Here is a 21,192-nt window from a genome sequence, read left to right as displayed (position 1 = left end):
GTGATCAGGGAATCTCACGGGGACCTTAGCATCAGGTGAGGGAGTGCCTGAGATGGGTGCAAGTAGCAAGGGCCATGTGGTCATTGCCAAGCAAGTGGGAAGGTCTCTCTAGAACCATGTCGATGGTTTTTAAGCTGTGGAAGAGGCTTCAGAGTCCCCCCAGGAGATGTGACAGTAGTACTGGGGCCTGGCCTCTCCTACTTCAGGAAACAAGGATGCATTGAAAACTGGGTTTCAGGAGTTCCTGTTGTGGCTCAGCAGTAACAAACCTGACTAGCAGGACTGAGGACGTGGGTCCAATCTCCGGCCTCGCTCAGTGAGTTAAGAATCCCATGTTGTGGTGGGCTGTGGTGTAGACCCTAGTCCGGGAACTTCCATATGCCACAGGTGCAACCCTAAAAAGACAAAAATAAGTGACTGAATGAATGAAATCCAGGGCAGGCCCCATGCTGAACAGTCCAACAAAGGCCTTCCCCTCTCCTCCACATGAAATGAAGAGAACAGGCCTGACGTAAAAAAGCCCTACTGTCAACCCTGGTTGCCTCCAAGGGCATCAAGCTGCCCTTTTGACGGAGAGTTAACACTAGTGCCAGGAGGAGCATGGCAAGGAAACAGTGCAGGCCAGAGAAAGGAGCTGGCTTAAGACCAAGCAAACAAGACACCCAGGTAGGAAGTTGGGTTTTAGGGGGTCTAAGTCTCATACTTTAACTGTTCACAAAACAATTTAAAAATCCTACATGTGCTCAATGGCCACTGGGACCAGAAGAGAAACACTGTCCTCAATCACTGACCTTCAGAGGCTCCGAGGTGACCTTATAGTTTCTAAAGTCCTGGACATCAGGGCAGCTTGGAGGCTGAACTGTGCTCTGGCCCCATCTCCTGGCAGATGGAAAGTGCGGTTAAGAACCCAGTCTGGGGAGTTCCCGTCGTGGCGCAGTGGTTAACGAATCTGACTGGGAACCATGAGGTTGCGGGTTCGGTCCCTGCCCTTGCTCAGTGGGTTAACGATCCGGCGTTGCCGTGAGCTGTGGTGTAGGTTGCAGACGCGGCTCGGATCCCACGTTGCTGTGGCTCTGGCGTAGGCCGGTGGCTACAGCTCCGATTCAACTCCTAGCCTGGGAACCTCCATATGCCGCGGGACCGGCCCAAGAAATAGCAACAACAACAAAAAGACAAAAGACAAAAAAAAAAAGAACCCAGTCTGGGGGAGTTCCTGTTGTGGCTCAGTGGCTAATGAACCTGACTAGCATCCATGAGGATGGGGGTTAGATCCCTAGCCTCACTCACCAGGTTGCCCCATATGCCGAGGGTACGGCCCTAAAAAGACAGTTAAAAACAAACAAACAAACAAAAAAACAAACCCAGCCTGGGGAGTTCCTGTCGTGGCTTAGGGGAAATGAATCTGACTAGGAAACACGAGGAGGAAAGATCCCTGCCTTGCTCAGTGGGTTGGGGATCAGCATTGCCATAAACTGTAGTGTAGGTCGAAGACACGGCTCAGATCCTGCATTTCTGTGGCTGTGGTGTAGGCCGACGGCTGTAGCTCCAATTCGATTCCTGGCCCGGGGAACCTCCATGTGCAGCAGGGTGGCCCTAAAAAGACCAAAAACAAAAAACAAAAAACACTGTCTGACCAGTGAACAGTCCCCTTGCTCTTGACTTAGTGGTGACCTGGTGTGACACCCGGCACAGGTAAAGACCTTGTCATCCCTCATACCTGCCCAGGTGGCTGCTTAGCTTCTGCCCCACCGCCAACCACAGGCTGCCTGGTGACATCCACAGAATCCATTTCTCTGCTCTATAGCTTGTAGTTGCTGGAAAGTTCTTATTTTGAACTAGAATCTACCTCCCAGTAGCTTCTTATTTTGAACTAGAATCTACCTCCCAGTAGCATCTTCCCCGGCAGGGCATCCTAGATCTGGATGAGGCAGTCTCTCAGAAAACTCACTGAAATGCTGAGTAAGACTAAAGCAGAGACCCATGAAAGTCAGGTCTTTCTTCTTCTGATTTTCGGCTAAAAGCCCCTAGGCCTGTCAGTCCCTCTGGCTACACTTTGCTTTGTCATCCCTGCCCTTAAATTCTTCCCTGAGGTCAGTGCTGTTTAGATGTTCAGAGTTAAGTGAGCATCACAAAAGGCCCCCCGAGGGCATCCTGCCCAGCCCTCACCTCTGTACTGGCAGCACCTGGTACCCGGCCAGGCCAGGGGACTTAAGAGTGACGGTGCCAGCGGCTCATGTCACTAGGACTTCCTGACAACTTTCAGAAGCTACCCGCCAGTCCCCCCAACAGTGGGTCAACAAGGCGGGTATGGGTTAGGGCTGGATTAGTCACTAGCTTGGCACCTTTTTCTAGGCAGGCCTGTACTGAAGGGAGGGTCTGGCGTCTCTGTGGTGGTAGCTGAGGGCGTGCCTCCTTCTTCCAGCCCCAGGTCTTTGGAGTCACTTTCCAGATACTTCAGCCAGCGGCTCTCTGAGGGCTGGGGTTTTTCCTATAGGATTGGGAAGTAAGTTTATTCTCAGAGTTAGAAAGTAGGCACCATACTGAAAATCCCCAGTGCAACTCTGAGGCCCCTCAGGACTCACATCTACACCGTTACCAGGAAAGGAATTCGGCTGGAAGGTAATGGGACACAGATGTCCAGAACAGAGCACACTGGCACGCTGGGGGAAAGCTGCAGGGCACAGCTTAGCGAGAACTTTGCAAATGTCCACACTCCCTGGTCCAATAGTTCCAAATAACAACAAAGGTACAAGATGCTCATTAAAATGTCACAAATAATAGCAAATATTTATAGCAGCAGAAGTTTGGGAACAACCTAAATGCCTGGTAAGAAGGGAATAAATATTGGTATATCCACTATATTCTGTAGGTACTTTTAAAAATGACAATCACTGAAAAACTTTATAGCAACATAGAAGAATGATATGTGAAATTTGCAAACAAGTATATCCTACAGAAGGGATGATGAAAAATTAAGTCTGTGAGTAAAGAAACAGGAAGTGCAGACCCAAAGATTCAAGAGCTGACATGTTAAAGTGGTGTGCAAAATGCTCAACAAAATTATAGCCAACTGAATCCAACAACCTATAAAAAAGATCATACACCACGACCAAGTGGGATTCATCCCAGGTTCATAAAGGATGGTTCAACATATACAAATCAATCAACGTCATACACCACACACCACGTTAACAAAAAAAAAGAAGTCAAAAACCACGTGATCATCTCAATAGAGCAAAAAAAGCATTTGACAAAGTCTTTTTTTGTTTTTTTTGACAAAGTCTAACATCCATTCATGATAAAAACTTACCAAGGTGGGTATAGAGGGAACATACTTTAACATAATCAAAGCCACTGATGACAAACCCACAGCCAATATAACACTCAACGGAGAAAAGCTGAAAGCCTTCCCACTAAAATCTGGAATAAGACAAGGATGCCCACTCTCAGCACCTTTATTCAACATAGAATTGGAGGTGCTAGCCACAGAATCAGACAAACAAAACAAACAAAAATATCCAAACTGGAAGAGAAGAGGTAAAACTGTCACTCCATGCAGATGACATGATATTAAATATCGAAAACCCTAAGGACTCCACACAAAAACTACTTGAACTGATCAATGAATTCAGCAAAGTAGCAGAATATAAGATTAACATTCAGAAATTGGTTGCATTTCTGCACACTAACAATGAAACATTAGAAAAGGAATATAAAAATACCTTTTAAAATCACACCCCCCAAAATTAAATACCTAGAAGTAAACCTGACTAAGGAGGTGAAAGACTTATATGCTGAGAACTATAAAACATTAGTCAGAGAAATTAAAGAGGAGTCAAAGAAATGGAAAGATATTCCATGCTCCTGGACTGGAAGAATTAATATTGTTAAAATGGCCACACTACCCAAAGCAATCTACAGATTCAAGGCAATCCCTATCAAATTACCCATGATATTTTTCATAGAACTAGCACAAACAATCCAAAAGTTTATTTATTTAGTCTTTTTGTTTTTGTAGGGCCACACCCATGGCATATGGAGGTTCCAGGCTAGGGGTCTAATCAGAGATATAGCCGCTGGCCTACATCACAGCCACTGCAATACCAGATCAGAGCTGCATCTGCGAACTACACACCACAGCTCATGGTAATGCCGGATCCTTGACCCGCTGAGCAAGGCCAGGGATCGAACCTGCAGCCTCATGGTTCCTAGTCGGATTCGTTTCTGCTGAACCGTGATGGGAACTCCAATCCAAAAATGTATATGGAACCATTAAAGACCCAGAATTGCCAAAACAATCCCGAGAGGGGAAAAAATGAGCAGGAGGCACAACTCTCCCAGACTTCAGACTATTATAAAGCTACAATAATCAAGTACCACAGTGTGGTACTGGTACCAAAACAGACATACATACCAATAGAACAGAATAGAGAACCCAGAAATAAACCCAGACAACTATGGTCAATTAATCTTCAACAAAGGAGGCAAGAATATAAAATGGGAAAAAGACAGTCTCTTCAGTAAATGGTGCTAGGAAAACTGGACAGCTGCATGTAAGTCAATGAAACTAGAATACACCCTCACACCATGCACAAAAATAAACTCAAAATGGCTTAAAGATGTAAACATAAGACAAGATACTATAAAATTCCTAGAAGAAAAGATAGGCAAAACATTCTCTGACATCAATCGTACAAATGTTTCCTTAGGTCGGTCTCCCAAGGCAACAGAAATAAAAATAAAAAATAAACCAATGGGACCTAATCACTTACAATCTTTTTTTTTTGTCTTTTTAGGGCCTCATCCGTGACATATGGAGGTTCCCAGACTAGGGGTTGAATCTGAGCTGTAGCTGCCAGCCTACGCCACAGCCACAGCAACTTAGGATCCAAGCCATGTCTGCAACCTATACCACAGCTCATGGCAACACTGGATCCTTAACACACTCAGTAAGGCCAAGGATCGAATCCATGTCCTCATGGATACTAGTCGGGTTCGTTAACCGCTGAGCCACGACGGGAACTCCCAAACATACAATCTTTTGCATGGCAAAAGAAACCATTAAAAAAAACAAAACAAAAAACTAAAAAGACAGCCTATGGAATAGGAGAAAATAGTTTCAAACCATGCAACCGACAAGGGCTTAATCTCTAAAATGTACAAACAGCTTATACAACTCAAAAGCAAAAAAGCCAATAACCCAATGGAAAAATGGGTAAAAGACCTGAACAGACATTTCTCCAAGAAAGATATACAGATGGCCAACAGGCACATGAAAAAATGCTCAACATCACTAATTACTAGAGAAATGCAAATCAAAACTATAATGAGGTACCACCTCACACCAGTCAGAATGGCCATCATTAACAAGTCAACAAATAAGAAATGTTGGAGAGGGTGTGGAGAAAAGGGTACCCTCCTTTAGTGTTGGTGGGAATGTAAACTGGTTCAAGCACTATGGAAAACAGTATGGCGGCACCTCAGAAAACTAAATACAGAACTACCATATGACCTAGCAATCCCACTTCTGGGCATATATCCCAACAAAACTTTCATTGAAAAAGATACATGTGCCCCTATGTTCACTGCAGCACTATTCACAATCGCCAAGACATGGAAACAACGTACATGTCCATCAATAGATGAATGGATTAAGAAGATGTGGTACATATACACAATGGAATACTACTCAGCCATAAAAAGGAACAAAATAATGCTATGTGCAGTAACATGAATGGGACTAGAGACTCCCATACTAAGTTAAGTGAAGAAAGTCCGAAAGAGAAAGACAAATACCATAAGTTATCACTTATATATGGAATCTAATATATGGCACAAATGAACCTATCTATAGAAAAGAAACAAACTCATGGACATGGAGACCAGACTTGTGGTTGCCAAGGAGGGGGTGGGGTGGACTGGGAGTTTGGGGTAAGTAGATGCAAACTATTGCATTTGGAGTGGATAAGCAATGAGACCCTGCTGTATAGCACAGGGAGCTGTATCTAGTCACTTATGATGGAACATGATGGGAGATAACGGGAGAGAAAGAATGTACATGTATATGTATGACTGGGTCACTATGCTATAGAACAGAAATTGATAGGACATTGTAAATCGACTACAATAGAAAAACTAAAAATCTTTTTTTTTGTCTTTTTTGTCATTTTCTTGGGCTGCTCCCACGGCATATGGAGGCTCCCAGGCTAGGGGTCTAATCGGGAGCTGTAGCCACTGACCTACACCACAGCCACAGCAACGCGGGATCCAAGCCACGTCTGCGACCTACACCACAGCTCATGGCAATGCCAGATCCTTGACCCACTGAGCAAGGCCAGGGACCGAACCCACAACCTCATGGTTCCTAGTCAGATTCGTTAACCACTGAGCCACGACAGGAACTCCTAAAATCTTAAAAAAATAAAAATAAAAAATGAAAGTACAAGGTAACAAGAAGAAATAAAAATTAAAAATAAAATAAAACCATTAACATAAAAAAAAACCAAAGTGGTGCCCTCGAAAGCATCTCCTCTATTTATAATAAAAACGTGAAGAGCACCTGCGGCATAGACACTGCCGGTGTGATTTTGTGAGCAGAAGCGGGGTGCTGCCCTCAGGTGGGCAGGGAGCCTGTCAGTTGTTCTCATTCCCGTCCCTGGCAGGACATGGTGTTCCATGTCCCTACGACATCTTGGATGGACCTACTCAGTTGCTCAAGCTCTTACTGCTGGAGCAGCTACTCTACCAGGCCCTGGGACAAAATGACGGGATGTGAGCCCTGCTGTGGGGCTCAGTCTGGAGAAAGGGAACCTGGAAACCTGGGCACTTTACAACAGCATCCTTTCCCTACCAGAGGTGTGCCCAGAGCACTGGGGGACTGGGGGGAAGCACAATGAGGTCAAGTGCAAGCTAGCTCAGAAAGATTCACCAAGTAGCCAGAAGAAAAAGCCCGTTTCACAGATCGCTATAATTCTTTGCTTACATGGCTGTCTCCACACTTATAAAAGGGACAGGTTGACTCATGTGTTGAATTCCCTGCAGCTCTAAGCCAAGTGCTCATCATTCAGTGACATCAACCAGTGTTTGCTGAACAAGTGATGAACAAATGAATAAAAGGAATCCCCTCAGTGACAGAGCTGCCTCAGGTAGCTGGGCTGAGATGGTGGTGCTGGCTTACCTGCAGACTTGCATGCACAGCCTGCAGAGGGTCAGCATTTTCCTCCTCCTCGGCATTTACGGACTCCTCCAGAGACCTTAGGGAAAGATTGTACATGTGTCCTTTATAAAATGATCAGGAAGAGTTCCTGCTGTGGCGCAGTGGGTTAATGATCTGGTTTGTCTCTGCGGAGGTGTAGGTTTGATCCCCAGCTGGGTGCAGTGGGTTAAGGATCAGGGGTTGCTGCAGCTGTGGTGGAGGTTGAAGGTCCTGCTCAGATTGGATCCCTGAACTTCCATATGCTGCGTGTGTGGCTGAAAAAGAAAAAAAAACAAAACAGACCAGGAAGATGAAGGACAAGGAAGACGGGAACAGCGTGATACAAGGACTTGACAATGGATATCGAAGGCTGTTTCGGAGAACTTGGAACTTATCTCCACTGTTCTGATGTGGTTTGGTAAATCTACCAGCAGTTCAGAGGGCAGAGGGGCCATTTGTTCCTTGGGTCAACAGGAAAAGTGACACAGGGCAGAAGAGGCAGACTCTTGACCCAGAGAGATCAGATGTGTATCCTGGCTTTGCCAATGACTGGCAGTCACTGACAGGGTGACTCTGCGTACATCACTGTATCCCAGTTTCCTTCTCCACCAAAGGGTAACTGCGAAGACAAGTGAGCCAATCCATGTGCATGTGCCCTGCTCAGAGCTGAGGACAGAGACGACTGTCAGCTGAATTCTGGTAGCCAGAGTCCCTGCCATCAGCAGTGGAGGCGTCCCCTTCACAAAGGGTCCTATGACTGTCTACAGTTTGTTAAATCTCAACCATGACAAGAGAGGAGGCATTTTACTGAGCCTGATGTGTCACAGTGACTTTCATCCAGCCTCCGGGGGTGCCAGGGCTCTTTCACCACATACAGCAGAGTGTGGGGCTGGATGGCCAGTGAAAACAATCACTGTGTAGGGACTGAAGCCACATCCATAATGTCAGACAGGCTTGCACACAATCAAATTGGAGCTCTCTCCAGGGAACCAGGATGAGAACCCCAACTCTGAAATGTGGGCACCTCTAATTTCAGTGCCTTCATCTGTGAGTCAGTGAAGTTCCCAGGGTGATGAGCAAGACATGAGATCAAGCCTGTTAAGAACCTACCTGGCCACACGGTCAATACTCCAACGCTGGGTTGAGCAGTGTCCTACCAGACACTGGCCTGAACTCAGCTCCCTCTGCTACAGGACATCTCTCAGCACTCGGAAGATACTGGGCTGTCTTCTCGCTTCTCGTGTTATGCCTGAAAAGCTGGGTGTCTACTGCTCCTGTATCAGGGATCTCTCTCCTCTCCAGCTACTTTTCAAGGTCTTCCCTTTGTCGTCCATGTTCTGCAATTTCATTATGTTTTTGTGTCTAAGGGCAGTTTTTTTTTTTTTTTTTGGTTGTGTCCCTGGCATGTGTAGGTTCCCAGGTCAGGTATTGAACCCAAGCCAGAGCAGTAACTGTAGCCACAGGAGTGACAATGCTGGCTCAGCTTAACCTGCTGAGCTACCAGGGAACTCCGAGATATTTTCTTAAGTTTTTTTTCTGTTTTTGGGGCCACATCAGACGCATATGGAAGTTCCTGGGTTAGGGGTCAAATCAAATTGGAGCTGCAGCAGCCAGCCTATACCACACCCATAGCAATGCAGGATCAGAGCTGCATCTGTGACCCACACTGCAGCTTGTGGCAATGTTGGATCTTTAACCCACTGAGTGAGGCCAGGGATTGAACCTACATCCTCATAGACATGATGCTGGGTTCTTAACCCATGAGCCACAACGGGAAATCTGACAGCTTGGTTTTTATTTGCTTATAAAATTCTGGAGTGATATTTTCCCTCTTCAGCCAGTGCCAAAGTCAACCCAACCTGGCTCCCTGCTGTGGCGGGGGTGCATTTCTACTTCATTTGCACACAGAGGGTGTAGTCCTTTGGGGACCTGGCTTTATGTGGCAGTCTCCAACTGACCTCCCCATACTGAACAGGCCTTAGGCTTTGGCTTTGTCTCCTGCCTCCCGTCTAAATGGAAGCTGTAGGGCACCAGGCTTCAATGCCATAGCAGCCTGGCTTCTCACTCTCTGGATTTTGGCTTTTGCTTCATTTATGACTTCATGACTTTCTTGTTATCTCATCAGTACATTTAAAATATTGTGGCTGGCATTTTTAAATATTTTCAGTGGGGAAGATTATTCAAGATCTGATTGCCATATTGTAAGACATGGAAATCTAAGGAATTTCTCCATCACAGACTTCTACCACCCACTCAAGATGAAAACAGGGCCAGGTAACAGTGCCTCTCTTAAAATACTATACCTGAGTGACAGCTCTGAAATCTGCCCCTGCAGCAGATTTAATTTTTGGACGTGGCGTCTACAGTCAGTACCAGAGCCCTCACCGTAAGCCTGAGAAATAAACAAAAATATTAAGTTTAAAAAGTGTTGACAGGAGGTCCTGTCGTGGCTTGGTGGTTAACGAACCCGACTAGCATCCGTGAGGACGTGGGTTCGATCCCTGGCCTCGCTCAGTGGGTTGGGAATCCAGCCTTGCTGTGAGCTGTGGTGTGGGTTGCAGACGTGGCTTGGATACTGCGTTGCTGTGGTTGTGGCGTAGGCTGGTGTCTACAGCTCTGATTGCACCCCTAGCCTGGGAACCTCCATATGCCATGGGTGGGGCCCTAAAAAAAAAATGTTGACAGAATGCTGAGAAGCAGATGCATTAGAAACACAATGCAGTTAGGGTAAAACTGTACTTTGCAAGGCCCAAAGCACCCCGAAGGAACCCTAACGAATAACTGCAGCTTCTGCAGTGATTTATAAACAGTCTCAGGGACCCATAGTTTCAGCCTATTTGGCTGCCCCCTGTCATACTGAACTCTACACATCAATGCTAGACTCAACCCCAAAGCCCCCACACACTGGTTAATGAACATAAGACATTCAGAAGGGAAGTAACGCAAATTGCTAATAAACATAGGAAATGATACTCCTCACTCATCATCAAAATAATACAAAATAGATATTTTTTTCACTTAGCAGTCACTCCTTTGTTCAATAAATATTTGTCAAGCACCTATTAATATGCCAGGCCCTGAACTAGGTAAGGACAAGACAACATAGAAGTGGACAAACCTCACTGTCATTAAGGCGCTCCCACTGTGCTGAGAGCAGACAGACAACAAGCACAGACGTCACCTCTACGGCCAGCGGAGCGGGGGAAGTGCTAGTGAGATAAGTCAGGCAATGAATGGGGGTGGGGCAAAGTGGGGGCAAGGAGGGGTGCTCAAGGGGTCAAGCAGTGGTCAAGGAGGACGACAAGTGGAAGCAAGCCATGTAGATACCTGGGGGATGAACACTCAGCAAAAGCAATGAAAGGAGTTCCCATCGTGGCTCAGTGGTTAACGAATCCAACTAGGAACCATGAGGTTGCCAGTTCAATCCCTGGCCTTGCTCAGTGGGTTAAGGATCCAGTGTTGCCGTGAGCTGTGGTGTAGGTTGCAAATGCGGCTCGGATCCCGTGTTGCTGTGGCTGTGATGCAGGCCAGCAGCTACAACTCTGATTTGAACCCTAGCCTGGGAACCTTCATATGCCGTGGGAGCAGCCCTAGAAAAAGGCAAAAAGACAAAAAAAAAAAGGAGCAGCAATGAAACAGAAAGGAGTGCAAAGACCTGGAGCCTGGCATTTTAGAGGAACAGGGAGGAGGCCAAATGGCTAGAGCTGAGTGGTCTCAGGGGAAGATGGTAGGAGATAAAGTTTGAGAGTATAAGCCCTAGTCTAAGAAGAGTCAGTCTTTTTCTTTTTTTAAAAAACTTTTTTGTGTGTGTCTTTTTAGGGCCCCACCCGAGGCATATGGTGGTGCCCAGGCTAGGGGTCCAATTGAGCTACAGCTGCCGGCACACACCACAGCCACAGCAAAGCCAAATCTGAGCCACATCTGTGACCAACACCACAGCTCACAGCAACGCTGGACTCTTAACCCACTGAGTGAGGCCAGGGATCGAACCTGTGTCCTCATGGATGCTAGTCGGATTCATTTCTGCTGAGCCATAACGGGAACTCCAGCAGAGTCAGTCTCCAGCAGAGACCTGCTCTGCTGTCTTCATCTTGAAATTCTTAATAATTTCATCTTTCAACTTGTACACGTGAAGTCTGTTGTGATAATGAAGCATGTCTGGGTCGTGAACAATAAACGTGTCCACACTTCCTTGCTACTCCATCTGCATACAGTAGGCTTGATGCCCAAGGAGCACAGAATTCCAGTGAACTCATAAGATGTGGGAGTTCAGGGAGACTCCCAGTTGAGATGGTGTGTGTCACCTATGCCTAAATACCTGGGAGGCACCCACAGCCTGAGGGGTGCTTTCTGTGGGAACCAAAACTTGCTTCAGCTGCAAAAAAGGCAAGGGGTCAAAAAAACATCAACAATCAAGGAAACATGTCATATCCTTTCTTATTCCTGTTACCACCCTGCAACAGCTAATTGCTTATGCTGAAGATAATAAAAGGTAAAAAGGGGAATTCCCATCATGGCGCAGTAGAAACGAATCTGACTAGTATCCATGAGGATGCAGGTTCGATCCCTGGCCTGGCTCAGTGGGTTAAGGATCCTGCATTGCTGTGGCTTGGTGTAGGCCGGCAGCTGTTGCTCCAGTTCAACCCCTAGCCTGGGAACTTCCATATGCCACGAGTGTGGCCCTAAAAAGACAAAAAAAAAAAAAAAAAAAAGAAAGAAAGAAAAAAAGAAAAAGAAAAGAAAAAAGGGAAAGATAGGGCAATCCATAGTTTCTTTTTTCTCTTAGTCCTTCCTTATTCATTGGTGAGTTGAAGGCTGAAAGTGTGGGTACAATGTACGTATGTCAAGTAGTGAAGTAAAAACACTTAATTCTGTGCAACATTTCCATTGTTCTGGTAAGCATAAAATATGCAGGCATGAAGGAGCTGCAAAATCCAAACTGTGGAGAGTTCTCTCTGTGCTGCAGCAGGTTAAGGATCCAGCGCTGTCTCTGAGGTGGTGTGGGTTTGATCCCTGGCCCAGAGCAGTGGGTTAAGGATCTACCATTGCTGCAGCTGTGGTAAAGGCTGCAGCTTTGGCTTGGATTCGATCCCTGGCCTGGAAACTTCCATGTGCCATGGGTGCAGGCAAAAAAGAAAAAAACAAAAACAAAAACAAAACCCCTTCAATTTTGATGATTTAGCAAATATTCTGTATATACCAAATATACCAAATGCTCTTGTATATTGTCTGCATATGTACTAAATGCTTTTGCATTTAAAACCAGTGTTGCATGATTTAAAATGTAAGTTTTTCAGTGTTCCCACTGTGGTGGAGTGGGTTAAGAATCCGACTACAGTGCTTTGGGTCGCTGCAGAGGTGTGGATTTGATCCCTAGCCCCATGCAGTGGGTTAAAGGATCTGGCGTTGCTGCAGCTGTGGCTCGGATTCAATCCCTGGCCCCGGGAACTTCCATATGCCACGGCTCCTTTGGCTGTCTCGTCTCAGACCACTAAGGGAATAAGTGCAGTTAGAGAAGAGGGCAAAAAAAAAATGGAGTTCCAGAGTATTCTCAATGCTCAGAAGATGAGGAGGTGGAAAAAAACCAAACAAACTAGTAGAGAGGACTGAGACACAGCCAGGAAGACAGGAGGAAAACTAGGAGCAGGACGACTGCATGTCCAAGTGAAGATGATGCTTCAAGGAGGAGGAAGTGACAAGCTCTGACAAATGCCACCAATAAGTCAGGTCACTTGAGGACTGAGAACCAGCCATTATTTTTAGCCACGTAGAGACCAATGCTGACTTTGACACAAGAAATTTGAGTGGACTGGTGGGGAGTGAAATCCTGTTTGGGGCAAGAGAAAGTGAGAATGGGAGGAGAGGAACTGCAGAGGGGACGGCAAAGTTTAAAAAAGACTGATAACCTATGTCCGGCATGACCAGCAGGGTGTATGCTCTCCTGCACGGCAGGGATGTCGCCTGATGCTAAAATGCATTCTCTTCTCCTCTGGGTACAGACTAGACTATGTTTTCTAGGCTTCCTTGTGGTCAGGTGTGGCCATGAGACATCTATTTCCAGCCGAACGTAAGGTACTTCCAGATCTCTTCTGGGTAGCTCCTCCGTGATCTTGCCCTTTTCAGGGGCCAGAGGCAGCAGGAGCCAAGCCCCAGGGAATAAAAGAACCTCAGGACAACAGGCACTGGGTTCCCGGATGACCATACCCAGGACAGCTGCCCTGCTGATCTCAATCTCCCAGGACTGTTACAACAGCAAGGAAAACAACTTCTATTGTGTTAAGCCACCACAATTTTGGTGCTCTTTGTTACTGTGGCTTCATCAATCATTAGCCATAGCCCATTGCACAAGCACATGCTGAGAGGAGGGCAAATCTTCCTCAAGAATTCAGAAATACATGCTGACATCTAAACCAAGCAGCAGGCACCAGCTCTTGAGCCGGGTCCCTGCTCTCGGAGACCAATCTCAGGGTGGGCTTCAGCAGCAGTACTGACTGACAGATGATCCAACTCTCCACACTCCCACCCATCCCAACTAACTGGACCAGAGGTGGACCTCTGAGTCGACTAAGCCAGTCAGACTGCTTCTCCCAGGAGTTTATAACTGGGGCTGAGTTAAGACTGATAACCTTATTTCTTTTTCTTTTTCTTTTGGTCTTTTATTTCTAGGGCCGCTCCCGTGGCATATGGAGCTTCCCAGGCTGGGGTCCAATCGGAGCTGTAGTCACCGGCCTATGCCAGAGCCACAGCAACTCAGGATCCGAGCCACATCTGCAACCTACACCACAGCTCACGGCAACCCCAGATCCTTAACCCACTGAACAAGGCCAGGGATCCCCAACCCGAAACCTCATGGTTCCTAGTCGGATTCGTTAACCACTGCACCACGACGGGCACTCCTGATAACTCCTTTCAATGAGCTTCGGTGGTTCATGAGAGAAGTATGTTACTGTGAACTGGGAAGAGAGAAGGAAGGAAGGAGAGGAGGAGGAGGGCCTAGGAAGAAATTGGGTGAAGGGAGGAGAAGGGGAGAACGAGATGATGCCTGTGTTGTTGGCGGCTTTTCAGTTCTTGGGGTTGGTTTTTCAAGGGGTCAAGGACAAAATTCTTGTCTTGGAGTCCCCGAGATACTCCACTCCCTTGCCAGTACATTTTAAAATTTTGCTGAAGCCATTCTGAAGTGTTTTTCCCCCTATTATTTGCAACTGAAAGAAACTTGGTTGAAATAACTCTTCTGATTTAATTTCTAGGAACCTGAACTGAAGAAATAATTGGTCAAGAGAAGAAAGAGCTATTTGTAGGAAGCTTCACTGCAGAGTTGTTCATAACAATGAGAACTAGGAGTTCTTGTCGTGGCTCAGCAGAAATGAATCCGACTAGTAAACATGAGGATGCAGGTTCCATCTCTGGCCTTGCTCAGTGGGTTAAGGATCTGGTGTTGCTATGAGCTGTGGTGTAGGTCACAGACATGGCTCGTATCTGGCGTTACTGTGGCTCTGGCGTAGGCCGGCGGCTTCAGCTCTGATTAGACCCCTAGCCTGGGAACCTCCATATGCCGCGGGTGCGGCCCTAGAAAAAGAAAAGAAAACAAAACAAAGAGAACTAAGATTAACCTAAATGCCCACCAATGTGGGATTGGTCATTTATTCATTTAACAGATATTAACTGAGTAAGCACCTACTACATGACAGGCACTGTGCAAGGTGCCAAGAGAATATTAGTAAAACATAAAAAAAGAGCATATGTGTCCATCAACAGATGAATGGATAAAGAAGATGACATATATATATTAAAATGGAATATAATTTAGCTACAAAAAGAATGAAATAATGCCATTTGCAGCAACATGGATGGACCTAGAGAGTAACATATTGAGTGAAGTTAGAGACAAATATTACATGATACTTTTATGTGGAATCTAAAAAATAACAGAAACGAACTTATTTACAAAACAGACTCACAGACATGGAAAACAAACTTATGGTTACCAGAGAGCAAAGAGTAGGGGAGGGTAAATTAGGAGTATGGGATTAACAGATATACATCTCTATATATAAAATAGAGAAACAAGGATTTCCTGTATAGCACAGGAAACTATATTCAATTTCTTGTAATAACCTATAATGGAAAAGAATTGGAACAAATGTGTCACTGAATCACTTTGCTATACCCCGGAAGCTAACATAATATTGTAAATCAGCTACACTTCAATTTTTAAAAAATTGTATTTAAGTAAAACAGGCAAAGCTGCCACTCTTCGTGGAACTTACTTTCTTTCCTTCCTTTTTTTTTTGCTTTTTAGGGCCACACCCATGGCATATGGAGGTTCCCAGGCTAGGGGTTGAATCAGAGCTGCAGCCGCTGGCCTATGTCCCGGCCACAGCAATGCAGGATCTGAGCGGCGTCTACCACCTACACTACAGCTCACGGCAACACTGGATCCTTAACCCACTGAGCAAGGCCAGGCACTGAACCTGCATCCTCATGTTTACTAGTCAGATTCATTTCTGCTGAGCCATGACGGGAGCTCCTTTTTTTTTTGTTCTTTTTTTTCTCACGCACCTTACACTCTGAGATGAACGATACTCACATAAACACACTGGAGTACATTTCTGATCAGGATAAGGAGATGAGCTACAGGAAGTTCTAACAATGAGCACAAAGGCCCTAAGAGGGGTGCAGATCTGGATTGTTTCAAAGTCAGAAGGAAAAGCCCCTATGGCTGAAGGAGGAGAATGGTGACATGAGGTGGGAGAGGCGGCATCAAGGGCTGGAGCAGGTGCACAAGGGGCTCAGTGAGGAGTCTGTGGTACTAAAGAGATCCAGGGGGCCTGTGGGGATGGACTTGGCAAGAACTGTGATGCTGGGTGAAAAAGGAGGCTAGTAAGAGCATTTACAACATGCTCTCTTCAGTTCACATGCTCTTTCATCTCTTGACTAACACCCTGCCAGCTTCTCTCATAGCCCTGCATCTACCAAGAGCTGTCTGCCCACCCCTGCTTAGGTCTGAGTCCCGGGTTATCTGCTCACAGACCACAGTACTTTCATCTGGCCGTGCTCCCTCCAGTTTTAAATTATGGATGTGTGTGTGTTTTAGTTTCTCTTCCCCTTCCACAGGAGCAGATCTGTGAAGGCAATAATGACACAGTGTTACCTTCCATTGTTCCCAGGCCTGCCCACAGAGGATCCTCAGTAAATATTTGCTGACGGAACAGAGGACGATGACTGCCCAGGAACCCCTGGATCCATTTCACTTCCGGAAGGAAGATGATTTTAGGGAGCAGGAGCTCTGTATCTAATGAACTTGAGCCAATAGTGGAAGGCTGTGTTCCAAGAGAAACATGCTTCTGCAGGGCTGGGTCCCACCTGCTTTCTGGTAAGCGTATTAGATGCCCTGTTTCTCAGGACTCACCCGGAAAAATGACTGCTTCTCTCCACATGCTTTGCATGTCCATTTGAGACTCTTTTTTACCTGCAATGAAATTTGAGAAATGTAGCTAAGATAAATATTTTAAAGAGGTGGATCAGAAATAGTACTTCTGGATCAGAAATAATTTTATTATTATTATTTTTTTCTTCTTTGCTTTTAAGGGCTGCACCCACATATGGAAGTTCCCAGGCTAAGGGTTGAATCAGAGCTGCAGCTGCCGGCCTACACCACAGCCACAGCAATGCCAGATGTGAGAGGCATTTGCGACCTATACCATAGCTCACAGCAACGCCGGATCCTTAACTCACTGATCGAGGCCAGGAATCGAACCAGCAACCTTATGGTTCCTAGTCAGATTCGTTTCTGCTGCGCCATGACAGGAACTCCAGGATCAGAAATAATTTTAAAAGATCAATGGAAAAGAATAAAAGTCTAGAAACAAACCCATATATGTATGCAAATTTAGTATATTATAACTGTGATGAAAGAAGAGTCTATTTAATAAGTGGTTCTGGGAAACTGGCTATCCATATGAAACAAAATCAAATTAGATCTCTACTACTTGTGGTCCTCAAACATTTCAGTTCTTGATAAATCTGACTAGATGGATCTCTCTTAATATCTATATATTTTTTGTCTTTTTGCCTTTTTCTAGGGCCGTACCCGAGGCATATGGAGGTTCCCAAGCTAGGGGTCTAATCAGAGCTACAGCTGCCAGCCTACGCCACAGCCACAGCAACTCGGGATCCCAGCCTCGTCTGTGACCTACACCACAGCTCACGGCAACGCCAGATCCTTAGCCCACTGAGCAAGGCCAGGGATCGAACCCGCAACCTCATGGTTCCCAGTCGGATTCGTTAACTACTGAGCCACTACGGGAACTCCTCTCTTAATATATTAAATGCCTCACATTCAGCCCCAAAGCTGCAGAATCATCAGTAGCATGCCCATGAAAGTCAAGATCAAGCCAAGGACCCCCATTATTATTTACCATTTTTTTCAGATGTACTAGCCAATGAAATTGAAAAAGGGAAAGTAATGAGAGGTATGAAAATGGAAAGAAAAAAATCTGTCCTTATTTATAGATGATTTCTTTCTTTCTGGCTGCCTCCTTTTCTCCCTACACTTGGCATGTAGAAGTTTCCAGGCTAGGAATCAAACATGTGCCACAGCAGCAACCTGAGCCACAGCAGTGACTACACCGGATGCTTAACCCATTGTGCCACAAGGGAATGCCCTGATTTTTTAAAACCCAGGATAATCAAATGAAAAACTGCTAAAACCAGTAAGACAATCTAACTTAGGGGCTGGGTAGAAAATTAATATATCTTCAAAAATATAGTTTATATAAACAAACACCTAGTTAGAAGAGATAATGAAAAAAAAGAGCCCATTTATGGAGTTCCTATAGTGGCTCAGTGGTTAACGAATCCAACTAGGAACGATGAGGTTGTGGGTTTGATCCCTGGCCTTGCTCAGTGGGTTAAAGATCCAGCGTTGCCATGAGCTGTGGTGTAGGTTGTAGACACGGCTCGGATCCTGCGTTGCTGTGGCTCTGGCGTACACCATCGGCTACAGCTTCAATTCGACCCCTAGCCTGGGAACCTCCATATGCCGCGGGAGTGGCCCAAGAAATGGCAAAAAGACAAAAAATAAATAAATAATCCCAGGAGATTTAAAAAAAAAAGAGTCCATTTATAATGGCAACAAAGAAAATGTTATTAAGGGGCACCCAAGTTGCTTTAAGAGATGGAATGAAATAACATGCTCAACATCACAAAGATGTCTAGGTTGATTCATAAAAATTAATAAGATTAATATGATCCTAAGACAAAAACCATTAGGGCTTTTGGAGAAGTACTCAAAAGGATTCTAAGGAGGACAACAGCATCTATTACAAATTTAAGTGGGCATATCCTAAGATTCTACTTCTCAGCATCTCCTTTCAAACGCCATAAAAATACCATGTATCTTCTACAAGTAAATATGCAAGGAATAAATGCATTAAAAATAATAAAAGGTCTGGAAGGACACACAGTAATCAGCTAGCTCTGGGGGTCTAGGAGGAGAGAATATGGTAATAACAGGACTTTTGCAATTGGACAGGGCTGGCTCTGCCATTTATTAGATGAAGAGAACACTTGATTTTATCTGGATTTCAATATTCTCACCTCTGTACAATGAGGATACAGAATTCAGAAGCTGTTGAGGGAGTTCCTGCTGTGGCTCAGCAGGTTAAAAACCCAACTAGTATCCATGAGGAAGTGGGTAAGACCCCTGGCCTCGTTCAGTGGGTTAAAGATCCAGCATTGCCACAAGCTGTGGCGGAAGGTCACAGATTCATCTTGAGTCCGGCGTTGCTGTGGCACAGCCCTGTGTCTGCAGATCTGATGGACCCTAGCCTGCGAACTTCCATATGCTGCAGGTGTGCCTGTAAAAAGAGAAAAAGAAAAAAGAAAAACGGTGGGAAAAGAATCGAGGTGCGAAGCAGATAAAAAATAATAAATTAAAAAAAGGTGTTGAAATTAAATCAGATGTGTGAAACTGCCTGGTACACAGCCAACTTGTAATTAAACTGTCGACCCCCCCTTTTCCCACTTGGTTTCAAATCACTTCAGAGTTGAAAATCACCATGAGAACACACACTGTATTATATATGTGTAATAATTTAAAAGTGAAAATGATTCCCATTTATTCTCAACTTCTAGAACTGAAAAATGAAATAAGTAAAAAGTCTCTGAGTCCCTAAAATGGCCCTTACAAAGTCACAGCAAACTTAATAGGTACATACTCAGCGCTTTACTGACTTTATTTATTTATTTCTTGGTCTTTTTAGGGCCGAACCTGTGGTATATGGAGGTTCCCAGGCTAGGGGTCGAATGGGAGTATCAGCTTCCAGCCTATGCCACTGGCCACAGCAATGCCAGATCCCAGCTGTGTCTGCGAACTACACCGCAGCTGATCGAAATGTTGGATCCTTAACCCACTGATGGAGGCCTGGGATCGAACCCACGTCCTCGTGGATACTAGTTGGGTTACCACTGAGCCACGACGGGGAACCCCCACGCATTACTGACTTTTAAACAAATATTTTGTACGTAGTCTGATGCTATCCTTTTTCAGGGCACAGAGCAGCAGATAACTAGGAGGAGAAGGGGACTACCACAGCCGATACACTGACAAGCGTGACAGCATCAAGCAGGGAGAGACAGACAGAACACGATCCAAGAAAGAACCAGTGACATCCCCTATCTTAGGTTTTCAATCAGGGAAGCAATGCGTTTTACAAACTTCGATTATCCCTCACCACATAGAGACGAGGGCAAAGGGAAAGAGTGCCAGCAGGGGTAAATACAATAAAATTCCCCTTTATTTAAATTAGGAAAGGGCCACTTTGGGTGCTAGGCTCTGCATAAAGGAGGCTAGCTTCTACCTGCAACCAGGTTTGCCCTGCTAAAGCTCATGAGGCTGCCTCCGCAGAAAACTTTACGACTGGTTTCTGCCAGTTTTTACAAGCCAGCAAAATCCGAAAAAAACCCCAGAACATTATGGAGAAGGGACATCCCTAAAATCTAGTTCTCAGGACAGACATCGTCGCAGGTCAAGACCCCAGGCACAACCCGCAAGCGCCCGAGACGATGCCCATGCCTGGGGGCAGGGCGCGGGGAAGACGTCCAGCCTCCCGCGGCCCCACCTCATACTGCCCGCTGTCCCCGACCTCGGAGGAGCGGGAGGCTGGAGCCCATCCTACCTGGTGCGCCTGGAAAAGCAGGCAGTGGCAGCATCGCAAAACCCGAGCCTGCTGGGGAGGCGCCATGGCGACTGCCGGCCGGCGCGCGCGCTCTGTCCGCCCTGGCTCCACCCACTTCTTGCGCCCGGGCCCCTCCAGCCTCAGGCTCCGCCCCTTCATGCGCTCGTGCCCTGCATTTCCCGCCCACAGTGCTCTGCCCGGTTCTGCGGCCTTGGGCTTCTCTAGCCCCAGGTGTTTCTCCACGGTCGGGTTGGTCCGCAGTCGACTTCAGGATATTGGGGTCTTCTCTCTGCTACCCAGTCAGGCGTTGTTTGGAGTTTGCGTCAGTCAGGTCCACCGGTTCTCGTGAGCCAGTTCCCAGCTTTATTTAAAGGAGCGTTTTAAAGTTGCAAGGTTGGGGGAGTTCCTGTTGAGACGCAGCGGAAACGAATCCGACTAGTTCGTAGGTTGGGGTTCGATCCCTGGCCTCGTCCAGGAGGTTGGGCATCCGGCATTGCTGTGGCTGTGGTGTAGGCCAGCAGTTCGGGTACAGCAGCTCGCTAGTACTCCAGTAGGTGTAGCTCAGATTAGACCCCTAGCCTGGGAACTTTCATATGTCCCCTAAGAAAACGGGAAAAAAAAAGTTGCAACGTTGGGGTCTCCAGCTGCTGCTCCAGGTCGGCCCTTTGTTGGCACCGTTTCTTCTGCTTCTCTTAGCCTGAGAGAGGGAGCTGGAGGGTGCCGCCCTACTCCAGCTCACTTCTTGGGGCCAAAGTTGGGATATGCAGGACCGCTGGTCAGAGGTGGTCCAGTTAAACTTTGAGCTGCAGCACCAAGAAT

General features: G+C 46.1%; 1 protein-coding gene across 1 annotated transcript in view; it reads right to left on the bottom strand.

Annotated features, from left to right (window-relative positions):
- Window positions 1–21,192, bottom strand: part of MRNIP (MRN complex interacting protein) — a 22,186-nt gene extending 994 nt beyond the window's left edge. Inside the window, exons 1-6 of the mRNA XM_047777873.1 lie at window positions 20,374–21,192; window positions 16,605–16,664; window positions 9,499–9,587; window positions 7,178–7,253; window positions 2,343–2,488; window positions 792–879 (exon numbers count right to left, since the gene is read on the bottom strand). Of these exons, the coding sequence (XP_047633829.1) occupies window positions 792–879; window positions 2,343–2,488; window positions 7,178–7,253; window positions 9,499–9,587; window positions 16,605–16,664; window positions 20,374–20,532 (618 nt within the window). The 5' untranslated portion in view covers window positions 20,533–21,192. The remainder of the gene's footprint in view (window positions 1–791; window positions 880–2,342; window positions 2,489–7,177; window positions 7,254–9,498; window positions 9,588–16,604; window positions 16,665–20,373) is intronic.

The sequence above is a fragment of the Phacochoerus africanus genome, chromosome 4 (assembly GCF_016906955.1).
Source record: "Phacochoerus africanus isolate WHEZ1 chromosome 4, ROS_Pafr_v1, whole genome shotgun sequence".
Classification (NCBI taxonomy): domain Eukaryota; kingdom Metazoa; phylum Chordata; class Mammalia; order Artiodactyla; family Suidae; genus Phacochoerus; species Phacochoerus africanus.
This window is presented reverse-complemented; position numbering and strand designations above follow the sequence as displayed.